Below are 15906 nucleotides of genomic sequence, written 5' to 3'. Positions count from 1 at the left end.
TTGAGGTTGTTTCCAAACTTCACAACTGTAGCTTTATGCATTTTTCTTGGTTTTGGGGCCACACCCAGAAATGCTCCTTGCTTTGTACTCCTGGCAGTGCTCGGGGGATCATATGGGATACCAGGGATTGACTCCAAGCTGGCCAAGTGCAAGGCAAACACCCTACCTAGTGTTCCATCGCTCTGGCCCCACAGAGCTTTACTTTAAGAGTTTTAAATAAACTATTAAAATAACCCCAAACAGATCTGACAAGACAACAGAATATAATAAACGCGAACTCGCCAGGAATAAATTAGAACTTTGCTAATTTATTTGATTTTTTGGTTTTTGGATCACACCCAGCAGTGCTCAATGCCAGGAATAAGATCCAGGCCTTGGGGACTCACAGGGCTCCAGTCCTTTGCGCTATCTCTCAGCCCTTCTTTATTTCAAAATAATTTATTTGAAGGAATTACACAGACTAAATAGCAACTGAACAACTGCACACAATTCTGACTGCTTAAACTGAATAAAATACAACTGGTTTTTGTTTGTTTTGAGGCAACACCCAGAGGCTCAAGGAGCACTACACAGCTTAGTGCACAGGTCACTCCTGGGGTACTTGGAGACCATGAGGTGACAGGAGTCAAACTCAGAGCTCCTGCATGTGTAGCTCCTAGCCCTTTGAACTACAGCCCACTTTCAAATAATTGGAGATTTTTAAGAACAAACTATTGACAGAAGTAAAGCCACAATTTTAGGGAAAAAAGACCCAAGGTTCAAGTCACAGGTAAGGGGCTGGAGTGATAATACAGAGGATAGGGGTATTTGCCTTGTATGCGTCCCACAAGGATTTGCTCCCTAGTATCCCATATGGTCCCCTGAGTACCGCCCAAAGTAATTCCTGAGTGCAGAGCCAGAAGTAACCCCTGAGCATCACTAGATGTGACCCACAAAACCAAAACAAACAATAAAAACCCCCACCCAACAACAACAAAAATCACAGTTGGAGTTGTGTCTGCCATAGAAGTAATCTTCAGATGATCCTCAAATGTCACTTTATTCCAAACATATTAGTGTGGCTCAGTTTTTAGAAGCAGTTGAAACTACGAACAATACTCTAGATAAATAAAATAGTAAGAACAATACTCTAGATAAATAAAAATCCTAACGAAAAGACTTTGATGTTTATTTTGGGGCAATTACCAGCAGTACCAGGGCCAATTCTGGCTGGTATTGAAGGACCATGTGGTATTGGTGATCAAAGCTGGGGTTTCACATGAAAAGCATACACCCTTGTCCGCTGCACTATCTTCCTGGCCCCTCAAAAAAAATTGTTTTGGGTCCCTACCCCAGAAATGCTCAGGGGTCACTGTTAGTTCTACAATAAGGAATAACTCGTGGTGGTGCTCAGAGTACTACGTGGGATAGATATCAGAGATTAAACCGGGGTCAGTCGCATGCAAGGAAAGCAGCCTACCCACCATGCTATCTCTAGCCCGCATAACCAAAATTTATTTATTTATTCAGGCTTTTTGGGTCACACTCTGCAATGCTCAGGGGTTACTCCTGGCTCTACACTCAGGCATTATTCCTGGTGGTGCTCAGGATACCATATGGGATGCCAGGGATCAAACCTGTGTGAGCCCCGTGCAAGGCAAATAACCTACCCACTGTACTATCACTCTGACCCATGACCAAAAATTTTAAGCAAACCAAGCTCTGTATAACTTTTGGTACCAGAAATAAAATAGTATTGTTCATGCAACTATTAATATCTAAACTAAAATTCATCAAAGAGATAAAAAAAAAGGATATATTAACTATTTCTGAGCAGAATTTTGTTGTGCTAAATTCTATTAATAATTTCACACACATAAGACTTTCCAAACCGGAAACAATACTGAATGACCATACAGTTATAAGATCATGCTTAGAAAGGCGTACTACTGTGTTCAGATGTGTTCTGGATATAACTAGAAAGCCAGACACCTCATTAAATAAGGTTAAACAAAGTATAGAGGGTGAGAGAAATAGCTCAAAGATCTGAAGAAATGCTTTGCATGCACGAAGGGCCAGGTTTGATTGGGTTGATCCCCAGCACTGCATGACCCCAAGTGCACCAAGAGGATCTTCTGAGCAGAGAGCAGAGGAACCCCCAGCACTGACAGGTATCACTCCCGACCCCCCAAAATAAACAATCAACATTATAAATAGGGCCAGAAGTAATACAAAGAGCCAACCTTTTACATAGCTGACCTCTACAAGATCCCTGTCCCCACATATGCTCCCCAACTCCCCACTGCCAGCACTGCCAGGAGTGACCCCTGAGCACTACTGAGTGTGGCCCCCAAACCCAAAATTAAACAAATATATAAAGCATATATGCAATGTATAGTATAAATTTGGCTATAATTATGAAAATTAACCTAGAAATGAATACAAAGGTTCTCTGAGGTATTCCAGTATGAAGGAATGTCTTCTCTAACATAAAATATAGTCATGCTATATAGTAGCACTGTCATCCCATGGTTCCATCGTGAGACTTCTTGTTACTGTTTTTTGGCATATCGAATACGCCACGGCTAGCATGCTAGGCTCTGTCGTGTGAACAGGATACTCTTGATAGCTTGCCGGGCTCTCCAAGAGGGACGGAGGAATCAACCCAGGTCAGCCGTGTGTAAGGCAAATGCTCTACCCGCTTTGCTATCGCTCCAGTCCTTTATATAGTATAAATAGTAAAAATAAACCAAAGTAACTGGGGTGGGCACTTAAGCATAATTTTCAATTCAATTCTCCCCTTTTAGTCCTCCACTATGTATGGACAAAACTAAAATTATAGTTTTATTGGTGCTTTATAACTATCACACTATGCAGCTATGATGTGTTGCAAAGACAACGTTCCTAAATATAACAAAACTCATTTTGTGTTCCATTTAATGCCAACCATTCTCTTATATCTGTGTTCCTCTAGCCTATCTACATTTTGCATCAATCAGAGACTGCAGTAAGTAAGATTCACTCTTCCCTCCCCAGCATGTTAACTTGACATCTTAAGGCAATAATCAAGACTACCACCATCATAAGAGGAAGTTGAAAGGGTAAGGACACTATGAAAATAGGTTCAGAATCTATGCAAATGAAGGAGTTTTGAACAACAAGAGAGCCTGTGTTGAGAGGACAAGAAAGGAGAGGGGAGCAAGGGTAAGTGTAAAGTGATGGCTCCTCCTAAAGTTCTATAATCAAGGCCAAGTAAATACACTTTTAGCACCATCCATCGTTAGTTAATACAGTGACAGGACAGTGTCCTCTCCCCACACAAAAACAAACCAACAACAGACTTTCCCATTTCAAAAATGTTCAAAATGACAGCTAGTAGGATAGAAGAGCTTAAAAATAAGTGTAAACGGGTGCTGGAAAGTCCGTGTGCACATGATTGATGCGAGTTCAATCCCTGGCACCCCACACAGTCCTTCGAGATGTGGCAGGAGTGACCCCTAGGCACAAAGCCAGGAGTAACCCTGAGCACAGCCAGGTGCACCCCCTTCCCTCCCTCCTCCCACCCCTCCCCCCCAATAAACAAAAAGCCACAAGAACAACAACCAAAAAGAAGTGTAACCAGGGCACTCAAGCTAACGTGTCTGGGTATGGCACCTGCCTTGCGTGCAGCCAGCACAGTCAACCCTCAGCACCCCACACGGCCCCTAAGCCCTCAGGAGGGATCCTGAGCACAGGGCCAGGACTAAGTCCTGAGCACCAGTGGATGTGCCCCATCCTCCACTCCCCCCTACCAAAAAAAAAAAAAGAAGAAAGAAAGAAAAGAGAAAGAAAAAAAAAGGAAGGGAAGAAGGGAGGAAGGGAAGGTAAGAAAAAGAGCAAATACAAAGCAGAGGGCCAATATACAGTGGGTTGGGCATCCCAGCACTCCTCTGGGCCCCGAGCCTGCCAGGAATGACCCTTGGGTCCAGAGCCAGGAGTAAACCCTCAGCAACACCAGCTATGTACCCCCTCCTGGGGGAAAAAACAAAAAACAAAAACAAAACCCAAAAGCATATTAAGTAGGGGCCCTAGTTACAGGACAGCAGGTAGGGTGTTTGCCTTACAAGCTGCTGACTCTCTGGCATCCCATACGGTTGCCAAGCACTGCCAGGAACGATTCCATTCCTAAGAGCAAAGCCAGGAGTAACCTCTGAGCACAAGTGGGAGTGGCCAAAAAAACAATAACAGGCTGGAGCAAAGCACAGCGGGTAGGGCGTTTATTTTGCATGCAGCTAACCCGGGTTCAATCCTTGGCATCCCTTAGGTCCCCCAAGCACCACCAGGAGTAATCCTTGAGTCCAGAGCCAGGAGTAACTCCTGAGCATTGCTGGGTGTGACCCAAAAAGAAAAAAAAAATACATAATGAGTCTCAGAATGACAATGAGATCCCATCTCACACCAGTGAAAATGGCATACACCAAATAAAAAAAAAAAAGCCCAAACTAGAAATAACCAGGGTTGGTGGGATGTATGAAAAACAAGTTTCATTCATTATTGGTAGGAATCTTGTCTGGTTCAGCTTTTAGTACAGGGATTCTCAGAAAAGAACAGAACCTCTAAGAATAGAGCACAGCAATCCACATCAGGCCATCTACCACCAAAATACACACACAAAAAACTGGGAAAGATATATAAACCCCTATGTTTTTTGCAGTGCTAAAGTAGCCAGGACAGATGAGTGGATAAAATATTGTACTGTAAATAAACACACACAGGATGGAATACTACTCAGCTATAAGGAAAGACAAATTCGTGGTGTACAGGAAAACAGAAGAAAACAGACAGTATTAAATGAAGACAAGCCTTTGAGCTTAAAGTATAAAACTGAGATTACATGTAGTGGGGAGGAAGAAGAAGTGGACTGAAGGTGACATAAGGACAGTGGTGGGACAAGTCAGTCTTAAGATACTTTAGTGGTGACATCGTAACTTCATGCAGCAAAACAAACATTAACACAACGTATTGTAAAGATATTAACAAACTACAGTGACAACACAGAACACTTTTTAGAAGCCTTGACCTAGAATGGCTCTAGACATTTCCACAAAGCAAAGGACCTTTGGAAACTTGCAGTTATCAGAAAAAAATCTTGCAATCTATGAGACTATCATGCACTGACAACTGAAACCACTATAATCATTTTATAACCACAGAGATAATATAGGTAATAAAATATATTTCTAAAACAACTTAACTTGCCTTGCATGTATGAAGCCCTGGGTTTAATTCCTAGCACAGGAAAGAAAGAAAGAAAGAAAGAAAGAAAGAAAGAAAGAAAGAAAGAAAGAAAGAAAGAAAGAAAGAAAGAAAGAAAGAAAGAAAGAAAGAAAGAAAGAAAGAAAGAAAGAAAGGAAGGAAGGAAGGAAGGAAGGAAGGAAGGAAGGAAGAAAGAGGGAGAGAGGGAAGGAAGGAAGGAAGGAAGGAAGGAGGGAAGGAAGGAAGGAAGGAAGGAAGGAAGGAAGGAAGGAAGGAAGGAAGGGAGGGAGGGAGGGAGGGAGGGAGGAAGGAAGGGAGGGAGAGAGGGAGGGAGGGAGGGAGGAAAGGAGGGAAGGAAGGGAGTGAAGGAGGGAAGGAAGGAGGGAGGGAGGGAGGGAGGGAGGAAAGGAGGGAGGGAGGGAAAACGAAGGGGGCAAGAGAGAGCTCAACAAAACAGAGCATATGCTTTGCCGGCAGGAAGCCCAGGTCTGAGTACCAGCACCAATGGAACCCTTAAGTGACTTCCCTCCACCCCAACCCCATGGCTGAGCTGGGAGCAACCCCTGAGCACCGACCGATGAAGCTAAAAAGGGATCTCTGATCCTTTTGGGCCACAGAGATAGCGCAGCAGGCAGGGTGCTTGCCATGCATACAGCAAACTCATGTTTGAGTCTGGCAACCATATGGTTCCCCAAGCCCCACTAAGAGAGATGCCGGACTGCAGACCAGGAGAGTCCTGAGCACTGCCAACCAAGTGTGGTCTGAAACCAAACAATGTAATCTTCCCCCTTCAGGGTTGGAGCAGGTAAGGCATTCTGCCTTGCAGAGCCAGAAGTATGCCCTGAGTGACACTGGGTGTGACCCCAAAAAAACCCAAAAGCAAAACAAAATTTTTTCTTAACCATAACTAGAATCATAGTAGCTGACATTTTCTCAAACATGTATACTGGAGTATATCTAACTTCTGTAACTTGGGAGAAATCACAAAATAGATGCTGATACGTATCTTCATATTCCAGATGACTGCCAACAACCCAAGAGCTTTGAAGGTACCTTTCTACACAGTGATACCTTTTCTGACCAGTTGTGTTCAGGCAGTCGCATGGTACCAGAGATGGCCACTGCCCATACCAGGAGTGTGCCCCAGCCCTTTGAGCCCTCTCTCCTATCCATGAGTTGAGTCTTGACTAGTCTGGTTAGCTTTTAATTTTGTTTTATATATATTCACTTTGGAGCTGGAGACAGAACAGTGCGTAGTGTGTGGCTGACACAGGCCGAATCCCTGGGACTCCACTTGGTTCCCTAAACACTGGCAGAGTGATCCCCGAGCAGAGCCAGGAATAAGCCCTGAACATCGCTAGATGTGACCCCGAAACAAAACAAAAATACACAAAAAAGGTGGGGGGCTAGAGTAATAGTATAGCAGGTAGAGTCTTTGCCTTGCACACACCTGGCCCAGGTTCAATCCCTGGCATCCAATATGGTCTCCCGGCATCCCATATGGTTCCCTGAGCACTACCAGAAGCAATTCTTGAGTGCAGAGCCAGGGGTAACTTGAGAATCACTGTGTGGTCCAAAAACGAAACCGGAAAAAAAAAAAGTATCTACTTCGGGTTTTTTTAGGGAGTGGAGTGCCACATCTGGAGGTGCTTAGGTCACATCTGAAGGCTATTCCTGTTTCAGGAGTGACCCTGGGAAGTGCTCAGAGAATTCTATACAGTTTGAAAGCCAGAACAAAGCAAGTGTCTTAATCCCTGTAATCTCTCTCCAGTCCTCTCTACTAGCTTTTAAACCATGAACAAAATATTTCACTTTAATATTTAAGTTTCCCTTTCTTCACTAGTAAAACGAGAAAACTGTCACCATAAACACTTCATTAAGCAATCATAGGAGGTGGAGAAACAGCTCAAAGGGCAGGAGCACAGTCCTAGCCCCACATCACCTGATCACTGAGTCAGGAGTAGGTCAGGGGCACGGCTGGGTGTGGCCCCCAAACAAAACAAAACAAAGAGGGGCTGGAGCTATAGCACAGTGGGTAAGGTGCTTGGCTTGCACACAGCCAACCCGGGTTGATTCCCAGCATCCCATATAGTCCCCTGAGTACCACCAGGGGTTAATTCCTGAGCACAGAGCCAGGAGTAACTAACCCCTGTGCATCGCCAGGTGTGACCCAAAAAGAAAAAAAAAAGTTACAAAGTATATACAGGAGAATGAACAGAGGTAACTTATTGTTGGGGGGGGGGGATCCTAAGGAGAGAGTTTAGAAAACATTTTTGCCTTAATTTCAAAATGACATGTTTATAGAAATACTATTTTGCTGTAACAAAATTAACTAATGGGGTTGGTGCGGTAGCACAGTGGGGAGGGCATATATCTTGTAATGTGGGCAACCCAGGTTTGATCCCTGAACACAGAGCCAGGAGTAAGCCCTGAGCATCAAGAGGTGTGGCCCCAAAACAAAACAAACAAAAATTTTAAGTTCTCTTCTCAAATGACTCCTAAACCAAATGCTTCTAAGTTGCTGAACTGTTTTCTTCCATCATATTCCTTCAACAAATTTAGTTGAGGAGGTTAAAAAGATGACAAGGGGATGCGTGAAACCCATATGCCTTTAAGCACTGATACTCAGAAATGATGCTACTAATTTCAAAGTAACAATGACTGCAACGGCCTTTCCTGTCTGTAGTCTAGGAAGTTATTTGCCTTGGCTTTGGTTATATCAGAGATACATCCTTTGATTTTGTGTTTTAGCTCCCCATCTCTTTTTCTTTTTGGGTCACACCCGGTGATGCACAGGGGTTACTCCTGGCTCTGCACTCAGGAATTACTCCTGGCAGTGCTCAGGGGACCATACGGGATGCTGGGAATCGAACCCAGGTCAGCCGAGTGCAAGGCAAATGCCCTACCCGCTGTACTATCGCTCCAGCCCCCACCCAGCTTCCCCCCCTTTTCATGAAACTTCTGAACATAGGAGTCAGTTTCCAATGAATTTTATACTTTAAAATAATTCCCTTTATAGAATACAATAATTACTTTCCACATACACCCCTATACAATCAAGAAAATACTGGGGTCAGGGTGACAGCACAGAATTAGGACATGCCTTCATCAGACTGACCCAGTTCTATCCCGTTTCACGAGGCCCCAAAGCCTTTGGTGGTCCCTGAGCACCACTAGGTACCCCAGTGCTTGCAAGCACTGCAGGGCCCCAGCAGCACCATATCCTTGGGACTTAGTCCTCAACTGCCAACCTGGTAGGCTGAGAGTCACTGAAGTGGTCCCCCGAGAAAAGCCTGTTCGACCCAATACATAAATAAGTAATCATAAAAACCCATTTACATATATTTTTTGGATTTTGATCCACATCCAGTGGTGCTCCAGACTCGCTCCTGCTTCTGTGTTCAGTGAACACTCCTTTCCAGCCAGAAATCTGGAAGTCATTCTAGAGTCTCCATTTCTCTGACCTCTGAGGGTCAATCATTTACCAGAGATAAACAGCTCTCAAAAATGCTCCTTCACCACCACTGTTCCTGTCCAAGTATTAATCTTTTAACTAAACTGTGCCTCAAATACTAAAGACTGAGCCTGGAACTGAAGGACAGATATTTAATGTCTTCTAATCTACCCTTGCAGTATGTAGAAGCTACAAAAGACAGTATGCCAATGCAAAATCAAACTAATGTGCCTTTCAGCATAAAATACTACCTCTTCACCATGTTATTCTACCATTCTATTTAGGGAGAATTATCTCCAAAATGCTAAGCTCTCCCACAAACAATGGGCCTGGGTTAGGTTTCCATTCCTTGCTCTGCTTATGAGAGAGACTCTAAGGTTTCTTTAAAATTTAAGAGTAATAGAGTTCTAACCCCCCAAAAGTAAATGCTGTAAGAGCTTGACTATATTATAAATTAAGTTAAAAAAAAACCAAATCCATTTATATAATTTTCTAAGTTTTTACTTAATCAAAAATCACTAATTGAGTATTTTACTATAATCTAAAAAGATAATATTACAAAAAGAAAACAAAAACAAAAATAAAAAAGCAAGCCAGTTACCTGAGGAGAGTCAAAAGGATATCTACTACTAAACTTAAACAGAAGTTGAAATTTTTCCCCTTCATATAAGGTACCTGGTGCACCTTCCATGTCTACAATCCACCTAGAATAGAAAAAAAATAATTAAGAATTTCAGATAAATGGAATGAGGAGGAAAGGGAACACTAAGTATTTCCTCTATTCAAGGCACTGGGACAGGAGTTATTCATGTGTAAGAGCGCACTTTATTCTCCCAACAACTGTAAGAGTGCAGGTAATTAACACCCCTGGCCTAATTCCCTTCTTAACACTCAAGAGTTAATTAACTAGATCAAGGTCAGATAGCAAGCAAATAACAGAGCCAAACTTTAACACAGATCTGGAAAAAACAAAAACAAAGTAAAAACCCAAACTCAGGTGGTGCTGACAGCCAAAGTCAGTGCTCTTCCTACTCAATTTATGCTTCCTTATTTCTACATGATGGAAAAGTGTTCTAGATAATACTAAACGATTCAACTTCCTTTTTGATATCAATGACCTTTGAAAAAAAGGGAAAGCATCAGCAAGAACTACAAAGAACTAAGCATTCAGAGCAATTTTCACATCACTAGTCTAGAAGAAAAAAAAAAAAGGTCGAGTTGACATCAGACCTCTTAGCTGATAGTTAATTCAAGGCTCTCTCTAAGGTCTTTAATTTGCACCTCATAATGTTCTAATTGTTTAGTAAAGCCCAGAATAGGTTTTTATGGCCTCTCCAAGTTTCAATACAGTAGTTATATTTGAAGTTATATTCTGTACATTATTTTCTATTTCTCATCTTTTAAAGGGGGTCACAACAGAGGGATGATACAAAGATGATGGGTAACTCCTTGGAAACAAAAGTGAATCAAGGTCATAAGAATATGGTCCTGGACCAGGGAGACATTTCAAAGGGTTAGCAATGCACATTTTTTCATGCAGAAATCTTGGTTTTATCCAGGCATCTCATGGGACCAAAAACAGTGATCACTAAGGGGCTGGAGAGAGTATTGTGGGTCAGGAGTTTGTTCAGATGCATTCCCTAGCAACCCCTATGGTCCCCTACGTCTGGCCAGGAATAATCTGAGTGCAGAGTCAGGAATAAGTGCTGAGTACCACCAGTTGACCACAAACAAAGAAAAAAAGTGAAAAAGAAAAAGTGATCCTTAAACACTGTGTCAGAGTAGCCTCTGATCACAACCTATGGTTCATTCACCACATCAAGACCTCCCACCAATTTAAGTATTATTTACTTTAAACACAGGAAAATAAAAGGAAAATTAAGAATACAAAGACTTGGGAACAAAGAGATAGTACAGTGGGCAGGGTGCTTGCCTTACACACAGCCAACCTGGGGTCCATCCCCAGCACCTCACATGGTTCCTCGAGCACCGCCAGGAATGATCCCTGGACACAGAGTCAAGAGCAGTAAGCAAGCCCTGAGCACCTCCAAAACCAAAGGGAGGGGAAAAAAAACCCACAAACAATGCAAGTGTAGTAGGTCAATTCACCACCATAAACCGGAGTCTTGCATTATTATGTGAAGCAACAAAATATTCATTCTGTGAAAGCAATCAGCTAGTGCACACGCTTTTTTCCTTGTATTTTCTTTGGGGGTTGCACCTGGCAGTGCTTTGGTGTCCTTCAATATCAATTCCAATGAAGCTAAGGGTCCAGGCGGCGCTCGGGGGACTGAATTCAGCCTCCAGAACACCATACACTTGAGCTCTCTCTTTCCAAGCCCTCTGTACAAGTCACTTAAAAAAATGCATCTGAGGGGCTGGAGCAATAGCACAGCAGGTAGGGCATTTACCTTGCACATGGCCAACCCGGGTTTGATTCCCAGCATCCCATAAGGTCCCCTGAGCACCGCCAGGGGTAATTCCTGAGTGCATTGCCAGGTGTGACACCTCCCCCCCCCCCGCCCCCAACCAAAAAAGAAAAGCATTTGAGGGTTAGAGCAGAAGTTCTCAGCTAGGGCTCTTAATTCAATCCCCAACACCCCATGATTTCCGAGCTCTGCAAGGAATGACCTTTAAGTAGAGCCAGGAGTAAGCGCTGAGAACTTCTGGGTAGGCCCAGCCCGATCTCAGACAAAAAAACAGTGCATTTGAGGGGACAGAGCATATTACAGTAGGTAAGGCGCCTGCCTTGCACACAGCTGATCCCAGTTTGATCCCCAGCACACCATTTGGCTGCTGGAATCCCAAGAGTGATCCCTGAGTGCAGTGCCAGGTGTCAGCCTTGAACATAACTGGCTGTGGTCCAAAAAACAGCAACAGCAGCGGCAAAAACAATGTATCTGAAAACCATATATGATAATAAAAGATGAACCACAGGCCCAAAGGGCATTATTTTGCAGTGAAACTAGGCAGGTCAACTCCTTAACTATTTTACCTATGCCTTTCAAATACTTCAACTGTAGAGTATTTTAAAATATAAACTTAAAGGGCCAGAGCTATAGTAGAGCTGGTAAGGAGCTTTGCCTTGTATGCTGGCCAACTGAGATTCAATCCTGACTCTCCATATGGTCCCCCAAGCACCGCCACAAATCACTCCTGTGCACAGGAGTAAGCCCAGAGCACTGCTGGGTGTGGCTTAAATAAAAACAAACAAAAATATATAAACTTAAAAACAATTTCAAAAAGACTGATATTCACCTCATAGTAATACTGGAAATGACAATACATAATAAAAAAGCTAGCACAATCCTACCAACAGAAGTACACAGTAAATTAAACACAATGGAAAACCATACCCAACAAAACAAAAAACCCAACAACAAACCAAAACACCTATTCTTTTGAAAACTCAGTTCTTCCTAGCCTTCAAAATTCTTTCAGGGCCAGAAGACAATTTAGGAAGTAAGATGCTTCACATCTGAAACAAAAGCAAACAGTGCTGGCGTGGATGTGGGGAAAAAGGGACGCTCCTTCACTTTTGGTGGGAATACCAAATGGTCCAGCCTTCCCGGAAAACAATATGGACAGTCCTTCAAAAACTAGAAATTGAGCTTCCATATGACCCTGCAATACCACTTCTGGAAATATATCCCAAGGATGCAAAAGAGCACAGTAGAAATGACATCTGTACCTATATATTTATTGCAGCACTGTTCACAACAGCCAAAATATGGAAACAACCTGAGTGCCCTAAAACAGATGACTGGTTAAAGAAACTTTGGTACATCTACACAATGGAATACTATGCAGCTGTTGGGAGAGATGAAGTCATGAAATTTGCTTATAAATGGATAAACATGGAGAGTATCATGCTAAGTGAAATGAGTCAGAAAGAGAGGGACAGACATAGAGGGACTGCATTCATTTGTGGAGTGTAGGGCAGCATCACATGAGGCTGACACCCAAGGACGGTAGATACGAGGGCCAGGAGGATTGCCCCATAGCTGGAAGCCTGCTTCATGAGCAGAGGGGAGAAGGCAGATGGAAGAGAGAAGGGATCACTAAAAAAATGATGGCTGGAGGAACCAGTCGAGATGGGAGATGTGTGCCGAAAATAGATAATGGACCAAACATGATGACCTCTCAGTGTCTGTGTTGTAAGCTGTAATGCCCAAAAGTAGAGAGAGAGTATGGGGAATATTATCTGCCATGGAAGCGAGGGAGGGTGGGAAAGGGGGGGTATACTTGGGATATTGGTGGTGGGGAATGTGCACTGGTGGAGGGATGGGTGTTTGATGACTGTGAGATTGTAATCCAAACATGAAAGCTTGTAACTATCTCACAGTGATTCAATAAAATTTAAAAAATTAAAATTAAAATAAAAAATAACTAACTAAAAAATACACACACACACACACACACACACATATATATATATATATATATATACATAAAATGGAAGTACGGTGCTTGCCTTGCATGTGGTCCTGTTCAAACTCTAGCACTACACCTGGGTCACTGAGCATCACCCAGGCTTGCTGCTAGGCGGTCAGGAACAGTCCCTGAAGACCATAGGTGTGGGCTTCCCCACACAGGATTCTCTTTTACATTCCTCCCCGGACACACATTCTGCAGAGTGACAGTCCAAGGGAAAACAGAACTTCCTGCAGTGCTTTCATTTAATTTATAAGGCAATTTTTAGAATACATAATTCACCATTAATTTACATGTGACCTATCCAAGCCCCACCTAAATGAAATAGCTAAGTAAATATTTTGGTGAAATAAGGTATAATTTTCAACACTGTGTTTGCTGATTTTAAATTACTTTTTACTAAACTTGCCTTGCATGTGCTGACCTGGGTTTGAATCTTTGACCTCCAGGAGTCACTCCTGCCCACAGAACCAGGAGTAGACCAAAAATCCAAAAGGAAATAAAGAAAGAAGCGGTTCCCTCCTATCGCTGTCATTTAGTCTGTTAATATATATAAGTAGTAATATATACATTTTTTGAAATAAGTACAGCTCTAAGTCAGTCTTGCTACATTTTTATTTCTCATTTAGAATAGCATACATATAAAGTATATTTATTATGTCATAGGAATTAACATTACACTCACATTTTGTATACTGACTTTTTTTTTGGGGGGGAGGCGGTGGTTTGAGGCCATACTAAAGAGGACTAGGGGTTACTTTGAGCTGCGCTTGAGGAACATGCAATGCCATGAATCCAGCCAAGTCACTTTGCATGCAAAGTATGCACTTAACCCATTGAGCTCCTGGTCCCCTTTGTCCCACTTTTTTTTTTTTTTTTTTGGCTTTTTGGGTCACACCCAGCGATGCTCAGGGCTGACTCCTGGCTTTGCACTCAGGAATTACTCCTGTCAGTGCTCGGGGGACCATATGGGATGCTGGGAATCGAACCCGGGTCGGCTGCGTGCAAAGCAAACACCCCACCTGCTGTACTATCGCTCCAGCCCCAGCCCCACATTTTTAAGGTCTTTAAACAGTCTACAAGCCATCATCCAATGAGCTTTGCATGCTTCACCATCTTCCTTATTCATTTCCACATTTCATATAGTCCCACTTAAAGAGCTATTTTAAGGAATCAGAGAGATAGCACAAAGAAGCCAGAGCTAAACCCCAGCAAAGGCCTGGTGTGCCTCACCTAGCACCCACTGCTAGATGTCCCTAAGCACTTTGCTGGTGTTGCTCCAAAACCAAACACAAATTGCAAAAAAAACTATCTTAAGATCTGATTTTTAAGATTTTGCTTTTATTTATGGCCCATTTCCCAGAGATGCTCTGGTACTGTTACTACTGGCAGCACTGGAGGTAGGAGGGGATGGGGGTGTCAGCCCAAGGAACTGAACGTGGGTCTCCTGCATGAAAAGCACTCACTCTAGCTAATGAAGTTATCATCTAGGCCCCAATATGATTCTGAAAGAGCAACACTTAGCAGCTTTTATTTGGGGTGCAGGCACGACGCCTAGGGGACCCCCTTGGAGATGTCTACTTGACCTGGCAGTGGGGGACATGGTGGGTCAGTGCTCAGTCTGGTGATGCAGTGCTGCTTAGCCTGGGGTGGGGGGTGGGTGAAGGCATACACGATGAAGTGCCAAGAATAGCACTCAACTCCCACATGTGCTCTACTATTTGAACTAGCTCCTTAATCCTAACACTATTTTGATATTCCAAAATGGCCCAAAAAGACAACAAAACTTTGATGTTTCATTTACACTAAATTGGGGCCAAAGAGTACAGGGATTAAGGCATTTGCCATGAACATGGTTGACCTGATTTGATTCACCAGCCCCACATAAAGGGGGGGAAATCCTTTAAAATCTGGCCTCATAAAAAGTTCTAAATGACTGATTTTTTAAATGCAACAAAATGTTATTTTAGCAGTTAGAACTTACGTGTTAGAGCCGAAGCAATAGTACAGCAGGTAGGGCACTTGCCTTGCACACAGTTGACCTGGGTTTGAGCCCCAGCACCCCATATGGTCCCCCAAACCTACCAGGAGTGATCCAAGAGTAAAGAATCAGGGATAAAGGCTGAGCACCACTTGGGTGTGGCAGCCCCCAAAAAACCAAACAAAAGAAAACCCTTATGATGCCAATTACATGATAATTTATACAAATGTTTCTATTGGTAAAAATGAAAAATTCTCTTTTTGTTGTATTTTTGGGACACACCCAGCAATGCTCAGGGCTTACTCTTGGTTATGTTCAGGGTATTTTATATGTGTGCCATAGATTAAATCTGGGGTTTACATGAAAAGCAAGCTCCCTTCCTGCTGCACTTTTTCTTGTACAAACACTTTCTTTTTAAAAAATTGTTGGATTGTGATTCCTCTAAGCTCCTCTATAGGGCAAAGTTTAAAGAAGAAAGAAATAATTATTAGCAATTACTTTTAACTATAAAGCTTGTCTGGGTAGATGGCTCAAAGGGCTGGAGTTGATTCTTTGCATGGGGAGGCATGATCACATGGTATTACATGATACCCCTCCCAAAAGCAAAGTTGGGAGTAGACCCTAAGTACCAACTATGGACCCAAACCCTTTCCCTCAGATTCTTCCCCCACAGAAAAAAAAGCTATAAAATCTGTCACTGTAAGATATTCTGGGAATGTCTTACCAAAGAAAAAAGAGGAAAAAGGCAAAAATTAAGCACAATCTATTTGCTTAATTATACAAAACAAATGCATACACTCCAAATGTGTGCTCCATTTTCAAA

General features: G+C 42.8%; 1 protein-coding gene across 1 annotated transcript in view; it reads right to left on the bottom strand.

Annotated features, from left to right (window-relative positions):
• Window positions 1-15906, bottom strand: part of UBE2W (ubiquitin conjugating enzyme E2 W) — a 57769-nt gene that overhangs the window by 21666 nt on the left and 20197 nt on the right. Inside the window, 1 exon segment of the mRNA XM_055124433.1 lies at window positions 9270-9372. Coding sequence (XP_054980408.1) covers window positions 9270-9372 — 103 coding nt within the window.

Source organism: Sorex araneus, chromosome 2 (assembly GCF_027595985.1).
Source record: "Sorex araneus isolate mSorAra2 chromosome 2, mSorAra2.pri, whole genome shotgun sequence".
NCBI classification, from domain to species: domain Eukaryota; kingdom Metazoa; phylum Chordata; class Mammalia; order Eulipotyphla; family Soricidae; genus Sorex; species Sorex araneus.
The sequence above is the reverse complement of the archived record's forward strand: the minus strand, read 5'-3'. Positions and strand labels throughout refer to the sequence as shown.